Source organism: Carassius carassius, chromosome 5 (genome assembly GCF_963082965.1).
Source record: "Carassius carassius chromosome 5, fCarCar2.1, whole genome shotgun sequence".
Classification (NCBI taxonomy): Eukaryota; Metazoa; Chordata; class Actinopteri; order Cypriniformes; family Cyprinidae; genus Carassius; species Carassius carassius.
In genome coordinates, this window is record NC_081759.1 from 6,173,567 (window position 1) to 6,198,789 (window position 25,223).

At 35.4% G+C, this 25,223-nt stretch overlaps 1 protein-coding gene across 1 annotated transcript in view; it reads left to right on the top strand.

The window, feature by feature from the left end:
- ppil2 (peptidylprolyl isomerase (cyclophilin)-like 2) overlaps window positions 1–22,348 on the top strand; it is a 45,445-nt gene extending 23,097 nt beyond the window's left edge. The window contains exons 12-20 of the mRNA XM_059549591.1: window positions 73–179; window positions 7,820–7,909; window positions 8,561–8,594; window positions 15,000–15,117; window positions 15,395–15,451; window positions 18,509–18,581; window positions 18,932–18,994; window positions 19,086–19,228; window positions 21,969–22,348. Coding sequence (XP_059405574.1) covers window positions 73–179; window positions 7,820–7,909; window positions 8,561–8,594; window positions 15,000–15,117; window positions 15,395–15,451; window positions 18,509–18,581; window positions 18,932–18,994; window positions 19,086–19,228; window positions 21,969–22,068 — 785 coding nt within the window. The 3' untranslated portion in view covers window positions 22,069–22,348. The remainder of the gene's footprint in view (window positions 1–72; window positions 180–7,819; window positions 7,910–8,560; window positions 8,595–14,999; window positions 15,118–15,394; window positions 15,452–18,508; window positions 18,582–18,931; window positions 18,995–19,085; window positions 19,229–21,968) is intronic.
- Window positions 22,349–25,223: the final 2,875 nt, after the last annotated feature.

The window sequence follows — 25,223 nt, forward strand, 5'->3', positions numbered from 1 at the left end:
TGTTGTCAGTATTGTCCACAGCAGAGTCATTCATAAATGTAAAGAATGAAAGTATTTTTTTTGTGATTTAAGATGCTATTTCTGACGATGCCGTTCGCTACCAATATGTTAAGAAGAAAGGCTATGTCCGCCTGCACACAAACAAAGGAGACCTGAATGTGGAATTGCACTGTGATAAGGTAACGTGAACACTAGCACAAACCTCAGTGGTTAAAGTTGTTCTGTTTTTGTGTAACATTTCTTGTCATCTTATGGGCTCATTATCTAAATGGGATTTTTCTGGCTCTATTTGGCACCTTGTTTGCTGTCACAGTGTCAGATCAAGACCAGATCTGACTGTGGTCCACTTTTGGACACTTAAGTCATGCTTTCATTGCATTAGAAACAAAACATTAAAGTGGCATCTGCAGACAGTTGTTGCTAGAGCTTTTCTCAAAAGTAACTTCGCATTTTTGTGCCAGTTTTTCAATCATTTTTAACCAGCTGGCCTAAAGGTCATGTTTTTGGATATATCAGTTCCAATCAAGTTCACACAGGTGTTAAAGCAGATTAATAATATATCAATAGTAAAAATGTTTCTCAAAGTTTGTGCAAATTGAAAAAACTTGTTATTTCACAGTTTTATTATATTTTGACCAAATTAAAGGGTTAGTTCACCCAAAAATTAAAATGATGTCATTAATGACTCACCCTCACGTCGTTCCAAACCCGTAAGACCTCAGTTCATCTTCGGAACACAGTTTAAGATATTTTTATTATCTTCTCTTCCGGGTTTGTTGTGAGTGCTTTCACGGCGCTGTTGACGTATGGCGCTGCTGACGTGTTTTCTGGTGCGCCCAATAACAAAGATAACACGTCTAGACTTGTGCCGGTATTCAGTAATGCGATATTTCGGTGATTAATATGCACGATATTGTTATCGTGGGCACTTCTAAATACCGTGAATAAATATACATTACAAATTATTTTGAATTTGGAATGCATTTTAAGAATATTATTCCCATCAGCTGCTTAAAATGCACAACACCTGTATGCGCTCTGATGTAAACAAGCACGCATGAGAAGCACATGGAGGAACACGTGAGAGACGCGCTGAATGAAAGCACATTCACTCTCTGACAGCAGATGGCGCTAAAAATAATCTTAAATAACCATTCAGATTTGTGTTTTCCTTATGGTGTTTATTACAGAGCCAACTACTGAAATATTTAGACTTAATAGGCTATTTATCTTCAAACATTATTATTATTATTTTTTTTATCTGGACTACAAATGCCCTAGATATTGTTTGAAAGTGTTTTGATCTTTTATTGTTCATTCACACTTTACATTATGGCTTCATTAGTTAACATAAACTGCCAATGAAAAAATTATTCTGAACATTCATTAATCTTAGGTATTCCAATTAGGGCTGGGACAACGCGTCGAGGTCATCGATGACGTCGACGCAAAATATGCGCATCGATTCCTCGACCTGTTTTTATTTCTCTAAAAAACGTTTGCAAAACGTTTACCTTATGTGCGCTGAATATACGCGATGGCCGGATCAACATTCTGTCCAACGTTATATAACCAATCCAGGGGTTTTTCTGCATTGATCTTTTTTTTTGGCGGCTGTCAAAGCCTTATTTGATCGGTGAGTGATGTAGAATAGAACGACTGCTGCGCCTGACAGGGCGCGTACGAGAGAGAGCCCCGCTGCGTGCGTGCACTCACAGTCTTCAAACAACAGGAGCGCTTCTTGCTCTCTCTCTCCCTCGTGCATATTAATCAAAATCATTAAACACGATAGAAAACACCAAAGTTTCACGCGCGCTCGCGCACTCACAGTCTTCAAACTACACGAGCACTGTCTTGCTCTCTCTCTCTCTCTCTCTCTCTCTCTCCCTCGTGCATATTAACCAAAATCATTAGACACGATAGAAAAAGGGCGGAACGCCAAAGTTTCACGTGGAGCATTCAGAGATTTTTTTTTTCTCCATGACAGGCTGCTGGCTCCCACTGTAAATTTTTTTTTTTTTTTTGGAAAAGCACTCTGTATTAGCTTAAAGCCCTCAAGTTTACATTGGTTACTGTATTCTTTCAATTGCTCTAAACAAGTATTTTGGGTGACCTTTTTTATTGAATGCTAGACATCAAGTTGTTGTTATTTTCATCTGAAAGAAGAACTTTTTTTCAGTAAGCTAGGCCCTATGTGTTCAGTAAGCTTGTTTCAGTAAGCTATGTGTTTTCAAGGCTTCAAGGTTTTATTGAATGCTATCTCTATACAAGTGCAAAGTAATGCATTCTTAGTCAGTCTTTTATTTTGTAATTTTAAGGAATTAATGTTTTTTTCATTCAGATATGTAAATCAACATGTATAAATTGTTAGTAGTCAATTAATGGGGAGATAATCGTAATCGAATCGGTCAAAAAAATTAATCGTTAGAATAACCGATGCATTGAAAAAATAATCGCTAGATTAATCGTTTAAAAAATAATCGTTTATCCCAGCCCTAATTCCAATATTTATAATAACCCATTGTTAAAATTGAAAGTTGCAACTGTGTTATTTAATGAGCTAACATGAACCAAGGCTTTTAAGATTTTTTAACAAAGATTAATAACATCTATAACAAATGTAGCTATTGCTCATTGTTTAGCTGTGCATTCATTGAATGAGCATTATGTGATGTCCGAACTGATTACACTATGCATTTTATGTATTGCACTGTATTTTATGTAAAATCATTTTCTATTTTTAAACTGTCTTAAATTCATTTTGTCAATTTTTAAATCATTTTCAAGTTCTTAAATTGCTTGTTTTATTTTTGTGATTATTTTTCTTCATGACTTTTTTTTTTTTATTATTTATTTTTGATTTACCATTGTGTACGAAATGTGCTATATAAATAAACTTTCCTTGAATGTTAATGCATTAACTAAGGTTAACTAATGAGGTCTTACTGTAAAGTGATACCTATTGGTCTTTATAGTTCTTTTGCACTTTAATGTGTAAAACATTTAACTTTTATATATTTTTCTGTATTGCTTTGTTTTAAATGTTTAGTTATTTTTGTTATAAGAAAAAAAGTTATTTAACCTGTTATACTGTATTATGACCACTTTTTTAAAACAATTGCAATACCGTGATAATACCATATACCGTGATAAAAGCATTATCAATTAACCGCAACAGGAAAATTAGATACCGGCATATCCCTAAACACGTCAGCAGCGTCGTAGGTCAGCAGCGTCACTGCAGTGTTGTGAACGCGCTCACAACAGACCCGGAAGATAATGCTGAATAAAGTCACAATTTTGTTTATTTTTGGACCAAAATGTATTTTCGATGCTTCAACAAAATCTAGCTGACCCTCTGATGTCACATGGACTACTTTGATAATGTTTTTCTTACCTTTCTGGACATGGACAGTATACGTACATACATTTTCAAGAAATGCTCTCGGACTAAATCTAAAATATCTTCTGAAGATGAACTGAGGTCTTACTGGTTTGGAATGACATGAGGGTGAGTCATTAATGACATAATTTTCATTTTTTGGGTGAACTAACCCTTTAATGCAGCTTTGGTAAGCAGAAGACGCTTTAACTTTTAAAACTATTAACATTGTCTCTTACTTTTGAATGCCAATTTGATTATTTCATATTTTAAAATCTAACAAACTTGTTTGTTTGAAAAGTGTGCTTATGCTATGTTTCTTTTAAATAAATGGTACTTGTTTGATATTTTGCATAGTTACATTTTGTAAATAAATTTTTAGTTGTGGCTTAAAGATATGATAAAATAAGCAGAAATTCTGCAAAAAATGTCCAGTATTGTAGTAATGCATTAAAGCACCACTCACACAGAGGTCACTTTCAAACAAAGCAGCTTTCTGTTGGTCAATGCAGTCAATTCACATACGGCATGATATACAATTAATTTCCAATTCACACTAGCTTATAAAAACACAGAGCTGCTCACATATTTCTGGAGAGAGCAGAGGTGTTGTTTAATGTCCTTGCTCTGTGTGCGAGTAGTGGTCTAAAGGCCGTCTTGTCTGTACATAATGTATAATTCATGTGTTCAGAGTGCTCCACCTCACTGACACACTGCAACTGCTGACCTACATTGTTTCTCTCACTCCATTTTCTTTATTTCTTGTTTTTGCGTTGTCTTGTTTTTCTTACTCTGCTCTATAATAGTTTCCTGTTTTTGCTGTTAATGTCAAATTCTAATGCGTTTTCTCTCTTCTCATTTCTTTTCCTTGATGTGCTCTGTGTCCCACTGAGGTTGTAAAATCATCCCTGCCATAAAACACTTCCTCGGAAAAATGGTGTTCATTCTGGCCTTGCTCTGGCGGTAAAACTTACCCATAGTTCTCTGTTCTCAGCTGAGCAGATGCAGGCTCCCTGTTCTTATTTATGTGAGAGCATGTGCCAGGCTCTCACTCCTGGGTCAGAGCTGCACATCAATCCCTTTATATCTATCATTTAGTGTTTCACTTTAACACAATGCTGGGAAATTGGTGAGCTTTTGTCTTTACAGATATTTTTTAATTACATGCATAAGATTCCATATGCTTAAATCACATTTATTGTGTTTTAGCACTTTTATCACTTTCATGAACAATTTGGCTCAGTCTTTAATTGATGCAGTGCACAAAAGCAGCAGACGGCCTTTACAAGGCCACAGGATAAAATACTTTATTTGGTTAGAAACTTCCTCAAATATTAGAATTAAAGCTTAGGGAACATATTGTGAAAACTGAAGTACTTTGTCATATTTCAGGTTTGCAATGACAGCTATAAAAATGCATCCTCGGGTAGCGTGTGTGTGTGTGTGTGTGTGGCATTGTGACTTGGGAAGGTGAACACTGCCTAATGGACACAGAAACAGTATTTCATGCTCTTCATAGTCCTAGTAACTAGGTGCTATTTTTGTGTCTTTTCATTGGCTGAGTGCTTGTTAAATCAGGATAAAGAGGAAAGGTCACATTGATAAGGAAATTACCCTCTGCTTTCTTTCTTCCTCTCCTCCACTGCCTCCCTCCTGTGGTTTGCCTGCATCTGTGATGATTTTATTTGTGGTGCAGTGTTAACAAAGTAGTAGCATTTTTTTTTTTACTGTACGGGTAAATCTTATAAAAGGGAAAGAAAAATGTCAAGATTACGTTCATATCTCACTGTAGAAAAAAATAGTATTATATTTTGCCTATTTAGTGTGTTTTGCTTTTCATAACAATGAAGCAATTTTTTTTACAGTAATCTAGTTTGAAATACAGTAATTACAATGACTTTAAAATGAAACCTAGCCTTTATAAGCACTTTACAATTTAAATAGTTATTTACATAATCAATGTAATAATACAAATATGTATAATTGAATATTAAATAAAAATCATTTCTATATTTATTTTGTGTTACTATAATGAGAATAGAGTTTTTAGCATTGTAGTTATGAGTATTTTGGCTGGAAATCGCTTAATTATTTAGAAAATGAGGCAAATGCAAAAACGAACTAGTCTTCTAAAATATGATTCTTTTTTATTTTTGATTTTGATTTGTCTAGAAACAAATGCCCTATTGTCCAGGGTTTAGAGTTTGCAGCACATGATGGCATCTAGATTGGAATGTCATTGTGGACAGTTATGTAACACTGTCAGGTCTAGATGGAGCAGATGATTGAGATCTTACTTGACAACTTTATTTTTGTAGGTGTTTTGTGTGCTTTTCATGCATGAGTGTGTGACATTTGAAATGCAAATGATTTTTTTAAGATCTGACATGCTGGACCTCCTCTCGGGGTGACTTAGAAGAGTTTATTGTGGAATTTGCTTCTGTAAGGCACGCAGTCTTTCCTAAACACTAAATCAGTTTATTGCCTTGCAGAGGCTTTTTTTTTTAAGAGAAGGATGTCTGATCGCCATAGAAACTAACACACAAACATTAACAGAGAGGGAGAGGAAGCAACTGCTTTAACTTTCAGTGCTTTGTTTTCTTACATAAGCCTTTCACTTCCTGAATGACCTAGCACAGTGGTTTTCAACCTGTGGTCCGCGATGGTATTGCAGGTGGGCCACCAATTATTTTCTGTTAATTTCCAGTCCATTCTAGGGCTGTGCGATTAAAAGAAATAGTCATAAATTCACGATTTGAGCGTGCGCGATTTCTAAATCGCTTTATAGCACGATTTTCCGCAGCCCTGACCTCCCGTAGTATGCTATCCGATCCAATCAGAATGCTTTGCGCCTAGCGCGAGAACAGAACAGACTGGGCATATGCCTAACTCCAGGTTCACACTCTGTCTGTGATGCGCCTTTTTTCTGAGCCCATGTTAATAGATCCGAGCATTCACACTGCATGCGGTAAAAGGCTAAAAAAATAAAAACGTAAGAAAATAATTAATATCTAACACATGATCATAGAGAGAATTGTGAGTGCACAGGATGCAGTTTAAGTGAGAGGAGACACGTTTTAAGTGTGCACTCTCTCCGCACAGAACAGCGTGTATCTGAGCAAGTACGTCTGGTTTTGTGACAGAGCAAAGGAAATCTGTGTGCGAACAGAGAGATTCGCGCTCGTGCATTATTTCAATGTGCTAACACCTGAGGCACCGCTACAATTAATGAGCTCTATGAACAATGCATGGCAAAAAAGAAAAAAAAAAAGTCCCTGTACACAGGATTTTTTTTTTTTTTTTTGCCATAAGTCTATACATTTTATTACATCTTTACTATAGTGATAATTTTGACTTATGTCTGTTCTAGAGACGTTACAACTTTTTGATAAAGCTCTAATTGGTTTTCTTTTGGAAATATTTTTTAAATTAATCCTGAATGCGAATCCTGAATGTGAAAGAAATCGCGATAGGTTTTTTTTTTGTTTGTTTTTGTTTTTTTCATATCGCACAGCCCTAGTTTATTCAATAAATACAGTTAACAATCTAGCTTCTGAGTACTAAGTTATTAACCCAACAATAGCGGGGTCAGTTAATTTTTTTGAAGTGGGCCGTGCAAACATATATGTGTAGTTGTATGGGCCGCGAGTTGAAAAAGGTTGGGAACCACTGACCTAGCAGACTCAAACATTCAGTGCTGCCAGATGTATTACTAACAAACCTAACTGTTTATTGACCTTTATAGCCCCCAGACGGTCCTTTTGGTAGCACACAAGGGCTTTGAGAGAAGGGCTTGTATATATTTTAAGTAAAATAATTGTCATCATCTGAATTTATAGTGGACACAGTTCATGTAATATTCATAAGTGATTAAAAGATGCAAGCTGCAGTTTCATTAATGTGAATGTTTTGCAGTCCTTTAATTGGAGATGGGCTTCAATTCTGTTTGGTTGAATCTCGACAAGAAATACCATGTATTTCACCTCCAATATCATAAGAAAAAAAAAGCATAATCAAGATTTTTTGCATTGTGGCTTTATTTTCATAATACTTAAGCTCTACAGACATTGTTTTTATTAAGTGCAGTGCATTCATCCATGATGTATAAATACATTTGTTTAATAATAAAATAATAATTTTTCTTGCATTATAGTAATGACTTTTTTTTTGTCACAATAATAAAAAAAAATCTATTTTTTTTCTTCTTTTTTTGTCATTTTTAATTTATTTGTTTTTACTTGGACTTTTTTTTACTATTTACAATTTGCATACTTCCTGGAGATTTAGGCGATTCTTTATCAAGTTTTAAGATCTTCAGAAGTATGTTGTTATTGCTCGCCCTGAGATACTTTGTGATTTGTATGGTCTCCAAACAAACAGTTTTTTATAAATCCAACTTCTTGACATTAACACTGGTATTTGTTTAATTCCTTGCAGGTCCCCAAGGCTGGAGAAAACTTTATTAAACTGTGTAAGAAAGGATATTATGATGGCACAATATTCCACCGCTCTATTCGAAATTTCATGGTAAACCAGTTTTTCATAAAATTACATTTTATTCATTGTATTGATGCAAGTGAAGTAGTTTAGATATTAGATTTTTTTAGGGCTGGTAATTTAACAGGTTAATTAGATTTAATTAATTACGGTTCAAAATAACACATTAAAATTATTAATGCATTTAACGCACTTGCCCTGCACCAAACCTATGTGGATCGTCTGACATTTCATACAGTTGATTGATGACAAATATGAGACAGGGCAAAAACTCTATGGAGCCTAGAGAATGTAGAATGTCCCTAAAATTCAAGATATGGGGCAAAAATGCCTTCTGTTTGAGTTTTTGTCTCATATTTACATCATTTAGTTAAGTAATATCACATGAGCAATAGGCTAAGTGCAATAACACACGAGTGCAAATGTGATACTATTATTTTTTACTATTATTTAAGATTAATTAATCACCACATCATGTAATTAATTCGATTAAAAAAATTAATCGTTTACCAGCCGTAGATTTTCAAGATTTTCATTTACATTTTTGTTCAGGCTTGGCATTTTCCATGATATTGGAGTTCCCATAGATTTCTAGCCATTTAAAGCCATAGAATTACCTTCACTTTTTTTTTTTAATCTTTGAAAATGTGTTGCATATTTATGTTATTTGTTATTTTTCAGATTCAAGGAGGAGACCCTACAGGGACTGGTACAGGTAATCATTTTACATTTGTTCTCAATCATTTATCATTTTAATCACTGATGTGTAACGGTTACAACTCGAACTGACGGTGATGATTATTTGCACAGTGTATACATTGTATGCAATATATTTACAATGCACAAATTATGCTTTTAAGGTCATTTAGACTTTAAAAGTGCATTAAAATCAAAACAATATAAAGTCCTTTAACATATATCTAAGTCTCGTTTAAGTATATTTCCCTACAAAAATGAATGTTTTCTCATATATCCCAGTAAGAGCTGTTTGACACAAGCAGGACTGAGTCCATCTCTTGTCTCTTATCTTCATGTTTTCTCCAAAATTCCAAAGTAATTGACACTCAGGGAAAGTGAAACTGAAATACATGTCAAAGTCAAATATATGGGCTCACGTACCGCTCTCATTCAACATGAATCCAAATGTTTCCATGATCAAAATGTGACATTTGGCTGCTAACCAATGATTTATTTTGTGAACAAAGCTTTGTACTTCACTCATGTCCGAATATATACATCATATGCACAAAAATGTGTTTTATTGTACCATCCGCAGCGGGGTACTTTACAACATGGTCCTCCTTGGCTTCCCTCTTCACATTTTATTTGGAAAACTGTGAGCAATAGTGATATTTAACCTGATCTTTTTCCAGGAAAGTGCAAGTAGAGCCTTGTTTTCAATCACATCAAATTAAATATGGCATCTACCCTCACCAAAGTGCAAAATATACTGAATACATGGTTTTAGTTACAAGTCAGTTGGATGACTCATGCACATTTTTGTAATACTCCTTAAAATTGCCAAGGTTTTTCGAATGAAAGCAATTACAGGAAGTTTAGTCTTTGTTAGTCTTTTTCATATTCGGGTGGTCAGCTTTATATTACTTTCTCAGACTTTCCTGAGCTGTCTAGACAACATGACCTCCGCTTTCGTCAGAACATCAAACTGAATGGCTTTTTTGACGCACATTTTCCTGTGTTCATGAGTGTTAAAAGGTGCAGGCCTAACTGAGAAACAGTAAGGGTAAGGAGTTAGTGCACTCTATTCCCATGTATCTAAAATTTAATCCCATAAAAAATGCACCAGCTTCACCTGAGACCTTTGTGTAAAAAGAGGGACTGAAAGCAAGAGGAGAAGGAAGTAGACTGAAAGATTTTAACATAGAGTGAATTTTAATGTGTTTAGTGTTAGACCTGAAGGTCAGAAGCAACTTCTATCTTCCAGTCATCCTCTCACGTATATTACCATGCACATTGAGACGAGGTTTGTTATTGCATTTAACCTAAAATAGATGCAAATAAGAGGGTGAGATTTTGTATCAAATGTGTGCTTTTAGTTAATAGAGTGTTACAGAGTGTAAATGTCTCTTCACAGATGTTAGGGAAGAGTTTGCAGTGTCCTCAATCCACAGTGAGGCATTTTCAGATGCACGTGATTATCTGTCAGAATAGCAATAATTATGCAAATAATTTATCTTGATTGTAATTGTACAATAATGTATTTAAAGGCACATGCCTTTTTTAGAGGAATAATTCACAAAAAAATGAAAATCGTTATTTTGTCATCATTTACTCTTTGTCGTTTCATATCTCTATGACTTACTTTCTTCTGTAGAATACAGAAGGAGGATTTTTCAAATAATTGGCAACGTTTTTTCATTTATTGAAGTTAAAATGGACTGGGGCTGTTAAGCTCTAACGTGACAATAATAAAAAAACTGATGATATCAATCATGATGAACAAATTTTTTTTTAAGTCGGATCTTCTCAGTGAATCTGTTATTTAAAAAAAAATTCAAATCATTAAAGAAATCACTACTTGAAATAAAATAAACTTATGAAATATAATGAAATATAAAACCAAATGAATTATAAAAGTAACTTAAATTTCTTTTTTCATCTAGTTGCCAGAGCAACATTTCTCGTTTTCATTTAGTTTAAGTTGAAGTACAAAAATAACTAAAATGGACTAAACTAAAACTTATAAAACTATATAGACATATTGTTAAAAAAAAACAACAATAAAAATCACACAATAAAACTGCTACAACTTGCAAATTAAAATGAAAAACAAGTATAAAAATTTAATCTAATTCAAAATAATAAAATAACACTGGATGCAATTAATAACTTACATTTCGGTCTGTTACATCTTATACAAAAGTTTTGTTTGACTTTCATAAAAACTTTGTAATTGCAGAGGAACAAGCAGTACTTGATTAAATTTGTGGTTCAGAAACAGGTATGAGAGTGTGAGGGTGAGTAAAAGTTGACATTTTTCTGTGAACTGTCCCGTTAATATAAACCGTTAAAATTATATACCGATAAATGTTGACATTACACCAACCATAATAACGTGGCTTATTTATTATTATTTTTTGAAGGCTTTGATCATGTGTCTAGCCGTCCTATTTTTCTCCATTTAGTTGAAAAATAGATCATATTAACCAAATTATCAAAATGTGTTTTGGATGCTGTAACAAGATGTCATGAGTGTGACAAATCACACAATGTTCCTTTGAAGAGACGCAGCTTTCTGTAATAATGGTGTGTTGTTAGGCTGTGAATGAATGTGCAGTGATTATGATTCTGCAGGATACGTCTACAAAATTAAATGAAGGCTTCTTACACAGTGGTTTTCTATCAGTGCAGCAGAAAACATCACAACTCCCGCTGACATGCACAAACATTTTTAGATTTACCCACAGATGAATGAGTATGTAATAGTCTGTATACATAAAAGAAAAAAGGAAAAGAAAACCTGAGTTCCAGTTAGTTTTGTAGTAGTCACCAACTCTGATCTATTTGCAGAAGAGTTTAATTGTTGTTGATTTGTTGAAGTTACGATTGGGTTTTTACATGAATTGACGATTAATCAGATTAAACATAATTGCATATTTCCATCTGCGAAAATTTGTAATTAGTCACTGCAGACCCATGAAGGTGGTACTTCTACAAAACTACTTCTACAACCTCACACCATCTAGTCATTTATACTACACACATCATAATTGCATCATTTTTTTTTAAGTAACACTTATGTTAAATTTAATGTTAAAATTAATATGTGGCATAATTATTGCTATTTACCTGTGTCTCCAAATAATTAGAAATGTAGCATTTCATCACTTGCTCGTCAATGGATCCTCTGCAGTGAATGGGTGCCGTCAAAATGAGTCCAAACAGCTGATAAAAACATCACAATAATCTAAAAGTAATCCATGCCACTCCAGACCATAAGATAATCATCTTGTGAAGTGACGAGCTGCATTTTTGTAAAAAAACAAAAACAAATCCTTCAATAGGATGTTTTAACTTTAAATTGTTTCTTCTGGCTTAAATAAGTCCATAATATTGCTTTCTCCAGTGAACATTCACCTAGTCTAAATCAGGAGAGAAATATGCACAGATCAAGCACAGTTTGCAAGTGCAAACAAAATAGTTCTAAACAATGGACTTTTTCATTAGAGGAACTGTTTTTATGGATCGGAGTGTTTTTGATCTCATAACATTTCTGGATTGTTTTTCCGATGGCACCCATTCACTGCAAAGGATCCATTGGTGAATTTTCCAATTATGTGAATTTTCAGTGATATACAGAACTCCACAGGTTCTTGGATTTAGCCATCTAACTTTGGATTTTAATATTTCTATTAAGTATTCTAATCTCTTCTTTTTTCTTTTTTTTTTTTTTAACCACTTTTTCTGACTGTTGTTTTAATAATGGCAGCCTTGGTATTCTGTCCGGTTGATTTTCATCCTTTTTTTTCCTCATCCTTTTTAAACAAGTCAGTGGCATGGGGTAGGAAATGTCATCAAGGTCATAAATTATGCAGAAATGTCAACTGGGGAATGTTTATGAGGGTGGGCAGACTGATGTGCTTTATAGCCATCGCTCCACAACGACACCAGCTGCTGGATGTTAAACTCCTCTCTGCTCCACTACAGCTAGAACTATATGCTACTGCTCACAGGACTGTGTGAATTCAGTCGCTCCAGGTATCTCAGAACACCATCTGAGTTGTGGAAACATGTTCCTAATGTAGCATTCGACGTGTCATGTCAGTCTCTGCGCACACAAATCCAGCATCCAGCAGAGCTTTAGATTGAGCGTGAAGCATTAATTAGTGCACCTGATTTGGAGGCTTTGGCTTGAGGTGTTTGTTTATGATGGCAGGAGACGACGCATGGTGCCTGTGCGTGGGGTACTGGCTTAGTTATGGTTTAAATGATTTGAAGTACAACCCGAATTCCGGAAAAGTTGGGACGTTTTTTAAATTTTAATAAAATGAAAACTAAAGGAATTTCAAATCACATGAGCCAATATTTTATTCACAATAGAACATAGATAACGTAGCAAATGTTTAAACTGAGAAATTTTACACTTTTATCCACTTAATTAGCTCATTTAAAATTTAATGCCTGCTACAGGTCTCAAAAAAGTTGGCACGGGGGCAACAAATGGCTAAAAAAGCAAGCAGTTTTGTAAAGATTCAGCTGGGAGAACATCTAGTGATTAATTAAGTTAATTGATATCAGGTCTGTAACATGATTAGCTATAAAAGCTTTGTCTTAGAGAAGCAGAGGCTCTCCAATCTGTGAAAGACTGCGTAAAAAAATTGTGGAAAACTTTAAAAACAATGTTCCTCAACGTCAAATTGCAAAGGCTTTGCAAATCTCATCATCTACAGTGCATAACATCATCAAAAGATTCAGAGAAACTGGAGAAATCTCTGTGCGTAAGGGACAAGGCCGGAGACCTTTATTGGATGCCCGTGGTCTTCGGGCTCTCAGACGACACTGCATCACTCATCGGCATGATTGTGTCAATGACATTACTAAATGGGCCCAGGAATACTTTCAGAAACCACTGTCGGTAAACACAATCCGCCGTGCCATCAGCAGATGCCAACTAAAGCTCTATCATGCAAAAAGGAAGCCATATGTGAACATGGTCCAGAAGCGCCGTCGTGTCCTGTGGGCCAAGGCTCATTTAAAATGGACTATTTCAAAGTGGAATAGTGTTTTATGGTCAGACGAGTCCAAATTTGACATTCTTGTTGGAAATCACGGACGCCGTGTCCTCCGGGCTAAAGAGGAGGGAGACCTTCCAGCATGTTATCAGCGTTCAGTTCAAAAGCCAGCATCTCTGATGGTATGGGGGTATGGGCAGCTTGCATGTTTTGGAAGGCTCTGTGAATGCTGAAAGGTATATAAAGGTTTTAGAGCAACATATGCTTCCCTCCAAACAACGAAAGGAAGGCCTTGTTTATTTCTGCAGGACAATGCAAAACCACATACTGCAGCTATAACAACAGCATGGCTTCGTCGTAGAAGAGTCCGGGTGCTAACCTGGCCTGCCTGCAGTCCAGATCTTTCACCTATAGAGAACATTTGGCGCATCATTAAACGAAAAATACGTCAAAGACGACCACGAACTCTTCAGCAGCTGGAAATCTATATAAGGCAAAAATGGGACCAAATTCCAACAGCAAAACTCCAGCAACTCATAGCCTCAATGCCCAGACGTCTTCAAACTGTTTTGAAAAGAAAAGGAGATGCTACACCATGGTAAACATGCCCCGTCCCAACTATTTTGACACCTGTAGCAGAAATCAAAATTGAAATGAGCTCATTTTGTGCATAAAATTGTAAACTTTCTCAGTTTAAACATTTGCTATGTTATCTATGTTCTATTGTGAATAAAATATTGGCTCATGTGATTTGAAAGTCTTTTAGTTTTCATTTTATTAAAATTTAAAAAACGTCCCAACTTTTCCGGAATTCGGGTTGTAATTCAAAAAGACAATCTGGGTCAAGTTCAGTTGAACTGCTTTAATATTTCAGTGTAAAATCTGGGAAGAATTAAATAGTCAAGACTATTGCATTATACACTAACATACTAAGTGTGGTCTGTAAAAAAAAAAAAACTCTTAGCTTACCAAGGCTGCATTTATTAGATCGAAAATACATTGAAAACAGCAATATTGTCAAATATTATTGTTTTTGATAACTTTTTTATTTTATTATACAGTATTTTAAAATGTCATTTATGATACAAAGCTGAATTGTCAGCATCGTTACTCAAGTCTTTAGTGTCACATTATTCTTCAGAAATCATTCTAATGTGCTGATTAAGTGCCCAAAATGATACTTTATATATAAACTAATGTGTTTCTGTTTGAGTGAATGTAATTATGTTTTCGTGTTGTGTTGGATCACTGCTTTTGTTCTTCTCCTGTAATTATACCAGACTACAGATGTGATGCTGCATACAGCAGGGTTGTTATTAGCCAAGTGTCATGATGTGTTACTCTTAATCTTATACACATGCTCCCCACTGTGTTTAATATCCATATTTCCCCGCTCCTGTTCTTCTCTCTGTTGTTGTGTGTATTAGGAGGAGAGTCTTACTGGGGGAAGCCATTCAAGGACGAGTTCAGGCCCAATCTGTCTCACACGGGTCGTGGTATTCTGAGCATGGCTAACTCAGGACCCAACACAAATAAATCCCAGTTGTGAGTAAATGTTTCATGTCCTCATTAGTGACTGGATTCATATCAAACGCTCTGTTTAGAGTTTGTTTTAAACATCTGAAGTACTTGTCTTTCTTGAACTTATTTAACCCTCTGTAGCAGCAGTGACAAACGAGAGGATACTAAGCCTAAACTGACCTGAAATTTCAGCACTATTTTTGTTGCCTGTCTAAGCACTGATGTTTAGCCCATGAAAGGCAAATATAGTTTAAGTATGAAATTGCCCTTACCAAAATGTTTCTTTTCTGTTTACTTTCAGCTTTATAACATTTCGCTCATGCACATACCTGGACAGGAAACACACTGTGTTTGGAAGGTAATTTTATTTATTGATTGATTTATCTTCAGTAACGGGGCATTCACAGTCAAATAGCTTCATCAAGGCAGTACTAAATTAAAAAAGAAGAAAAAAAAAAGTTTTTGTTTTTTTTACTTTTTAAAAATAAATATACTCTTCAAGGGGTTGGTAAATGTTTTTTCAACCTTTTAGCCTAACATGCAGTTTCTCGTAAAAAAATAAAGGAAAATAACTGACAATGATATCAATTGTGAATCAATAAAAATACATTTTTTTTTACGATGTTTTTAATGCTTTAGAAAATATTTTATGCTCACCAAAGCTGAATTTATCGGATTAAAAATACAGCAAAACAGTAATATTGTGAAATATTATTAACATTTAAAATAACAGTTTTTTGTATGAATATATTTTAAAATGCTATGTATTCCTTTAAAGGTAAAACTGAATTTTCAGCAGTCTTCACTGATGTTATTCTTCAGAAATAACTTTAACATGCTAATTTGCTCAAGAAATAATAATTTATTATTATTATCATCAATGTTGAAAACAGTAGTGCTGTTTGTGTATGTGTGTAGAGATCGTTTATAACGGTGGATTCCAGTGAAGGTTAAATGGACTATTTCTCATTTGGTCAGCTTTCTCTGTGTGAAACCCTTCCTGGGGAAAAGCAAGTCTTCTGTTAAATCAGAACATTCCGGCACAAACACACACACACACACACACTTCCCTCACTCTGAGGGAAAGTCTTGCCCATTTGGCATTGAGTTGAAATCCTTGGACTCTAGCTGTGGAATTCAGAGGCTTGTCAGCATTAGCCTGAACAAACTCCACACTCACATGCAACCCTCAGTCTGTGTGTACATACTGAGAACATGCAGTGAGGACGGAGACACACACACACCTCAACCCACTAGAAACTTGAGGCTCCTGTTTAGCAGGAACAGCTGTACAAATGCCGCGTTTCCACCAAAATTACCCGGAACATTTGTACCAGGAACTTTTTTTCCCGGGAACTTTTTTCCCCCCAGACCTGTTGCTTTCTGCGTTTCCACCGCGGTGTAAAGTACCGGGAAGATTAGGCAAATAGACTGGTGACGTAGGTCTGCGTGCGTTTCTCAATACAAAGTATGCTGATTTTGGACGTGCATCCTCGGTAGTGCGGACTTTGTGCATTCGACTCAGGAGTGTGATGTCCGCGACGACGCAAGTCCAGTAAATCTGCAAACAGCAGCTGTACTTGATAACTTCAGCCAGCTCACTTTGGCTACTGCAATTTTCCTCTTTGTATATTTACAATAAAACGAAATAGGATATCAAATACCACTGCCTCCTTTCGTTTTAATTTAAACATAATAACAGCTGCAGAAACTTAGTTCTTAGTTCTTGTACTTAGTTCAGGGATATGTGTATATATACAGCCATTACAATGAAACAAAATGTTATACAAATTTGCCTTTTTTATTTTAATTTTAACCTATAGATAAATTAAATACAGACCAAAGATAACCTGTTAGATTTACCCAAAATGAATTATATTTTATGTTTAACCACTAAAGAGACATCAGAGCCAGCGGCACACATCAGAAGGTCTTGCCGAGGTGAGGCTGCTCTGCGTAGAGCTCACGTCTCCGAGATCAGCGAAACACATTTTTAAATAGGCTCTGTGTTTATAAATAAACCACAGATTTGAGTTTTAAACAACTACATTCTCGTCTGAAATACTTTTAAAATTACATTTCATGACACAATAACAGTAATATTTTGAAAATGATCCGAATAAATGGTGGTTGAACCCAACCAATGCTGCGTGAACTCAACCAATCAGGACGTTTAGCGGCCAAGTCCCACCCCCGAAAGTTCCGGAACTTTGAAAAAGTACTACCTCGCCAGCAGGGACTTTCTGAGGGGCATTTTTTTACCCGGAACTTTATTTAGTTCCTGGTTCCTGTGGTGGAAACACACCGAGTACCAGGCCAAAGTCCCTAGTTCCTGGGTAAAGTTCCTGCGGTGGAGACACGGCAAAAGAGAGAAAGTACACAGCATGTGTGGATGTAGATCCACTGCAACAAACAAGACAAATGGAGCATCATTTACTGGTCATTTGCATCTTATAGATTTGTTTGCTGTCCTCCCAACATAAGAAATGTGTGACTGGGTTCGAGCTTCCCTCGTTACAGATATCACATTTTGGTACTGAATAATAACTTGTTTAAACTTTGCAGCTGCATATTAGATTGTTAAATAAAGTTGAAAAATTGGCCTGTCAAGCTCCAAAAATGACCAACAATATATAAATAAATAAATCGCCAAGAAATGATCATAGATGCACAATTTTCCTGAAGCCATATTAATTTATTTACTGAAACCTGGTTATATTTTAGTTTTATTTTATTATTTATATGTATTATTTTAGTATGTAGTTTTTATTAATTTGAATTAGATTTTCAGTTTTCATTTTAATTTTGGTTTGAGTTTTTTTTTACATTTTGTTATGTGTTTGTTATTTTAATTATTTTAATTTATTTATTTTTATTTAGCTTTACTTTATTATTATTTCAGTTTTAGTTTGACCAATTTTAGTACTTCAACTTAAGCTGATTTATTTAAGTTACATTGCCAAGGCAGCATGTATTTTCATGCAAGTTTTAGGTTTTTAATCAAACATTTTTTATTTTATAATTTAATTTTGTACTTGCTGAAAATGATTTTAAATAGTTTCAATTAACAATAACAACCCTGTTAAAACCAGTTTTCAGAAGGCTTAAAATATAACTTTAATATAAATACATGTATTTTATTTCATGGATTATACTTTTTGGTACTTTTTTGCACTTCTTGTACCATAACAGCTCAAGATGAGGATAAATAAATCACTGAATTTTTCGTATTTGGAAATGTTGTTCCTTTAAGAAAAGTAGAAGATTGTTTGCTACAGTGAGAGAGTTTGATCCAGTCTCATTAGAGATATTATCACCACTTGGCACTGAATATTACCTCATTTACTCTTTGCAGCAGGATTTTAATAGGATTCTGTCCCTCTTTTGCTCTTTTTTTGTTTTTTTGTTTTTTTAGAGTGGTTGGTGGTTTAGAGACCCTCACAGCGATGGAGAATGTTGAAAGTGATCCAAAGACAGACAAACCCAAGGTGCTGAAGCCATTTTTGTCCCTTCTGTAGCATCAGAAAATGTACAATTCGGTTGCACACGCACATGTCAGCAGTGTAGGGCTGTGCTTTATGTTGACTCACGGTACCTCCTGTTTATTAGTATTTTACCACCAGCTGTCAAATCCCACAATGCCAAAAAAGAAAACAGTCCAATTCAAAACAGCAGAATTTGAACGATTTTTCTCTCCTTCATGTAAAAGGTTTTACTTGGGGCTGCAGTGTTTTTGACACGTTAAGACTTGCATTTCTTACATTTCTCTCATGGTGACAGCATGCTAATAGGTGAAGAGTGTTTTCTCAGACTCTCTGTTTCTCTTTCACATTGTCAGTCTGAGATAAAGCTGCTGAGCGCTACAGTATTTGTGGACCCGTATGAGGAAGCAGATACACAGGTCAGCATTTGTGTTCATGTACATAGTCCCTATGATATTAGTTGTTTTCATGGCGTGCCGTTTATGTGACACTGTGTGTGTGTGTGTTTAGATTGCAGCCGAGCGAGAGAAGGAAGCACAGAAACAGGAGGAAGAGAGAGCACAAACCTCTGCTTCAGTCAACAAGGCAAAAACAGAGGACAAGCCTAAAACCTTTAGACCAGGAGTGGGCAAATACATCAACATGACTGCCACGTGAGTTCTCACACACACACATCCGTGATGATGTGTAAAATCACAGATCTTGCAGATCTACAGCATCAAAGCAAAATAAATGATTCTACCAGAATTGATTTAGACTCTAACATGAGGAAATTTGTATTCTGTCTTTGTAATAATAGTTTGATAAATGGATGGATAGACATATCTCATAATGGCAGGATCATTATTTAATGCTATAAACCGCTCTGATGGTAAATGAGTGTGTTTGTGGGTGTCACTAGTTAGGGGTTCGTCCCACGCCACAGCAGGACTCAGGATATCAGCAAAGTTTACAGAGAACGGCAGGAGATCATTCTAATTATCCCTAACAACCCCACTGCTTCTCACACACACACACACACACGACTGACTGTTAAACAGACATACACATACATACACAGTAATATGAACACCTGCTACACACACACACACTGCTACCTGATGGGAACAGTGCCATGTTTCACATGCACATGCTGCATGCAAGTAATATGAAAAAAATGCGTGTTATTCAGTTTCACTTACTGCCTTTTACTTAAACAGACATGGGGTTCGGATAATTAAATGAGCTCAAAAAAATGTAAACAATTACATCGTCAATTAATGTCATGTCAATTAATCATGTTTACATAACAAATCTAATAATGATACAATTGAAATTAACTGCAATAAATAGATAAACAAATTTAATTAAATTCATGTGAATATTTGTGGAAACAAATGCTCAATAAAAAAAAAATGATGCAAAAAAAATAGGTTTCTTTTTCTTGCAAAATATAATCTATTATTAATTTGATTCATTTTGGATGAAAAATGACCCATATACCCAGTTAAGATTCTATAAGAGGAATTTAGAAAATGAGAAAGGAAATATATATTTTACAAAAATTATAAAAGGATACATTTTTTTGTTTGTTTGTTTTAAAATGTTTAACAAATGCAAATACATGGAAATAAGATCAATCTGCCATGTATTAATTTTTATATATATGTATTAGGGGTGTAACGATACGCGTATTCGTATTGAACCGTTCGGTACGAGGCTTTCGGTTCGGTACGCGGTACGCATTATGGACCGAACGGTTCGTTGGACTAATTAATTATATTTGGAAAATAAAAAAAAATAGTGAAATATAATGATATGCGTTCAACAAGGTAGCCCAATAACCCAAACGACGTAACAGGCAACGCCCCTGACAAACCCCGAAGAAGAAAAAAACACCAACTTATATGTTTATGTTAGGCTACTCAGTCAGGCGCTCGCTCACTCAGCAATACAGGCTGAAGGCTCTTGCAAAATGGCCAATGCGTTTAACAGACCAGAAATACAAGATCCTCCAATAACCAACAGGTCTGGTGTTTGGGTGCACTTTGGATTCCCTGTAAGCTATAATGGTGATGGCAAGAGAGTGGTGGATAAAAAACAACGATATGTCGCATCTAGGGTACACCAGCGGGAATACAAAAAAAAAAAAAAAAACCACCAGCGGGAATACTTGAAACATGTCAACTCATTTACGCCGACATCACCTTAGTGTGTCAGTATCTGGGAAAAGACGAAAAAAAAGGAGAAACATACACGCAACAAACTATCCCCGCAGCATTTAGACAGACATTTCCAACGGATTAAAACAGGGCAAAAGACATCACCACGGCGATTGGTAGGCTACATTTACGTTATAGCCGCGGATATGAGACCTTACTATTTACCATTCATTCTATCATCACCATTATAGCTTACAGGGAATCCAAAGTGCACCCAAACACCAGACCTGTTGGTTATTGGAGGATCTTCTATTTCTGGTCTGTTAAACGCATTAGCCATTTTGCAACGAGCCTTCAGCGCGTACTGAGTGAGCGAGCGCCTTACTCTGTAGTGGAAAACGTAGGTTTTAAGAACATGCTTAATGTAATTGAGCCCCGTTACAATATTCCTTCACGAGCCCATTTCAGACAGACCGTAATTCCTGCTTTGTTCCAAAAAACATAAGCCCTATAGAGAACCAATTGAGTAAAAACACACTCAATATAAAGAGTTATAGAGTTCCATATAAAAAGTTACATCTTTGTATTTGTTCATAACTACTACAATAATATAACATTTTCATTTTTTTTTATAAGGAGCTGTTTTTGTTTTATACAGTATGCTGCTAAGAAAACACCATAGAAGATGGGTAAAGAATAGCTCCATCATTGTTCAATGTAAAAAAAAAAAAAAACAATACTTTGTTAGTTTTAATGAATAAAACATTTTTTAAAAATCAAGGAAATTTATCTGCCAATTTTTTCTTTTTGCTGTATCTAAAACGTACCGAACCGAACTGTGACACCAGTGTATCGTATCGAACCGAACCGTGAATTTTGTGAACCGTTACACCCCTAATATGTATACTTTTTGTATTTGAGGTATTTATTCTTTCAGCTAAGTTATACTCTTTTAATTCCTACAATTTATTTTTATAGTACCTTTAATAACTCTGTATGTAAATGATGTCCATTGTCATTGGCTAAACTCATTGCATGTGAAATGACGAGTAACAGGATTTACATTCAAGTTCCAGATTTGCTGCTGTTGTGTTGTGTTTTGCCAAACCTTGCATTTACGATGTGACAGATTCACAAAGCACTGTGGTCTGAAATGTGCCAGACAAACTGCTGACTGGACTCACATAATCACTAGTGAATCAATTACACAAACCTAATTAACTTGAATGTCTTATACACTCTCCTTCATCAGGAAACATTCCCTCCCGGATGGTGACAAACCCTCCACTAGTGAAGCTCCTGTCAAGAAACCCAAAGGCAGAACAGGTTTTGGAGACTTCAGTTCCTGGTAGAAGCACGGCACTGTCCCTCCTCTCAAAGACAGATCGTGGCTAAATTGAGATATTGGACTGATCGTACTCGATGCAGACCTCTTGGTTTTTCCCTTTTATGGGCCTGGTTTTGTCTTGTATTTTTAAAGAATAATGTGGCAGAGATTTAGTTCACATGTAGTTAAGTCAAGTCTTTCTTTATATTGAACCCTGTAAATAATCAGTTATTTTTTGCATATTAAATGATTTAATGTATGCGTTAATAGATGCAATTTGCTAAAAGTTTGTCTTGTTCATGCTGTAGTGTTTTTATTTTTGTTGATTATATGATATGGAAGCCCGTTTCCACCACAGAATATTTTTTTTTATTGTTTCTGGCAATTCTGCATTTATATCTAACAATTCTGAGTTTATATGACACTTTTTCTTGTTTGTGCCACAGAATAAAAAAATAAAAAAAAAGTTTATATCTCATAATTCTGAATGATCTAGCAATCTAAATGTTCTCTCTGAAGCAGTCTCATTATCTTCTTTCACTAGTGTTTTGGCATTGTGCTTGTAGCTTCAGTATCAGGGGTCCTCCAGTGGGACGTACCGTTCATCCCACAACTTCCAGAATGGTGCACAGAAAGTCTCTGAAGTTCTTTGTAGTCTTTGTATTTCACTCAGTACAACATTTCTCCTCTTGTGGAAGTTGTGTCTGTGGTTTTGTGGGTCTTTTTCTTCTGGAGGGGAGTTTCCTGTTCTAGCTTGCTTTGTTCTTGCTGAGTGTTTAGTGATTATATATATTATATTTTGCTGCTGTGACCCAAGAGTATTTCCTACGACCCCAAAAAGGCTAATTACGCAAGCTTACTGTTTCTGGAAGCTGTTACCTCTTTCACTTCCTTTTGCTGGCTAAGGACAAATCTCACAAAACGTCATAGAAACTTTTTTTTGTTGTTGTTTTGTAATGTCATATCAGTCATGTTTTTATAAAAATGGCTTTATTAATGATACTCACTATTTAGAATAACTGAAACAAATAAATGTCAAGATCCATTAAATTCAAGTGAATTTGTGTGGAATTATTATTTTCATAAAAATATGATTCAATGTATTTATTTTGCAAAATATAATCTGTTTTATTAATTCTGAATGACAAATTACCCATACACCGATTCAAAAGTCTTTTGATTTAGTTTTTTCTGACAAAGAAATACTTTTATGTATCAATGCCATCAGTTTGATGAAATGTAACAGTAAAGACATTTTTTACATAAGTGCAGTTTTTTTTTTACTTTCTATTCAAAGAGCACTTGATACATAAATGTATCAGTTTCCACAAAAATACTAAGTAGCACAGCTGCTTTCAGCAGTGACCATGAATGTTAGTTGATCAGTAAATCAGCATATTAGAATGAGTTCTGAAGGATCATGTGACCCTTCTGCTCTCTCATCAAAGGAATAAACTACATTTTTGACAAAAACACTTTAAAAACCTTACAGACCTCAACTGTTTGAACTGTTACGAGACTGAAGCACAGGCTAGCAGCTTTGTGCCGTGTGTTTCAGGACCCCGGTTTGCAGATGAGGTTTCTGTGTGTAAGTGATACAGACAGGTGATGTGATCAGGGCCTGGTAAACTACTTGTGGATCTGAGAGGATCCTCTCTGTGTGTTCCTCCGGCCATTACGTAAGCATTGCATCTGTCTTCGGCGTGACCTGCTCTTGTGCGTTTAGTGGTGATCAGGGACACATTTTCTCTCAGTCAGTCTCTGATGGCACAGATGGCGGGTTTACAGCGTCTCTGCAGCCCATCAGTCAGGCTCGTCTCTTTAGTGTCAGAGTGCAGCACACAGAAATCTGTCACTGTTTACCGAATGCTCCGACTTGCCAACAGATTCATGTTCAAATAATGCACTGTTCTGTCCTCCACATGTTCCTCACTCTCCCACAAACTATTTTTGTGTAGGTTTGTACGAAATGAGTCATTTAAAATATCTTATGGCCTATAGAAAGATGTTATTGGTTACTTTAAACCATTCATTTTTAGTGTTGTCCATTATATATATTTTTTTTTCTGCAAAACAAAGGTTTTGGATTGAATGACAGATTAATATTTGGTAGATAGTGTATATATATATATATATATATATATATATATATATATATATGTGTATATATGTATGTGTATGTGTATATATATGTGTGTGTATGTGTGTATGTGTGTATGACAGATATACTCTGTGACAACCAGATAACATATTGTTAGTACATAATTCATTGTTGGTGTTACTGTATAAAGCATTATAATAATAGTACAGTGCCTGTGATGGTTGAAACTGGTTCTTAAACTAGTTAAAGATAAAAACGCTTCAAATTGGAACTCATGAATTCATCTTTAGGCAAACCATTAAATTTGTCACAGCTTGAGTTTTCAGACATGAGATTCTTTGCAGTGGCAAGAAACCAATAAAACATTAATCTTAAAAAGGATGAAGATAACATTATCTCAGTGTTGTATAATTGCGTTGCATTTGTCAAAATTTCTATTGTCATGCGTACATTCCTAAAAGACCCTTTGAAACAGATTTCAGTAAAGCATCAGCCATCTGTTCCTTCCAGAGAATCCAGGAAAAGTTCATGTTTGAGCCCTTTCTTTGATGTCTGAATGCCAGTCTCTTTGGATTATGTTTACACTGTGAGGGTGGACAGCATGTGACTTGACTTTGGCTTTAGACAAAAGATTTGACTTATTTAGGGTCTGAGCGGTTTCCTTAAAGTTGTGAAAGATAGAGTTTAGGTGAGTTGACATGTTAAATGAAGATTCTGCTGTATGTCACCTTTATTTATATAGCGCTTTAAACAAAATACATTGCGTCAAAGCAACTGAACAACATTCATTAGGAAAACAGTGTCAATAATGCAAAAATGATAGTTAAAGGCAGTTCATCATTGGATTCAGTTATGTCATCTCTGTTCAGTTAAATAGTGTCTGTGCATTTATTTGCAATCAAGTCAACGATATCGCTGTAGATGAAGTGTCCCCAACTAAGCAAGCCAGAGGCAACAGCGGCAAGGAACCGAAACTCCATCGGTGACAGAATGGAGAAAAAAACCTTGGGAGAAACCAGGCTCAGTTGGGGGGCCAGTTCTCCTCTGACCAGACGAAACCAGTAGTTCAATTCCAGGCT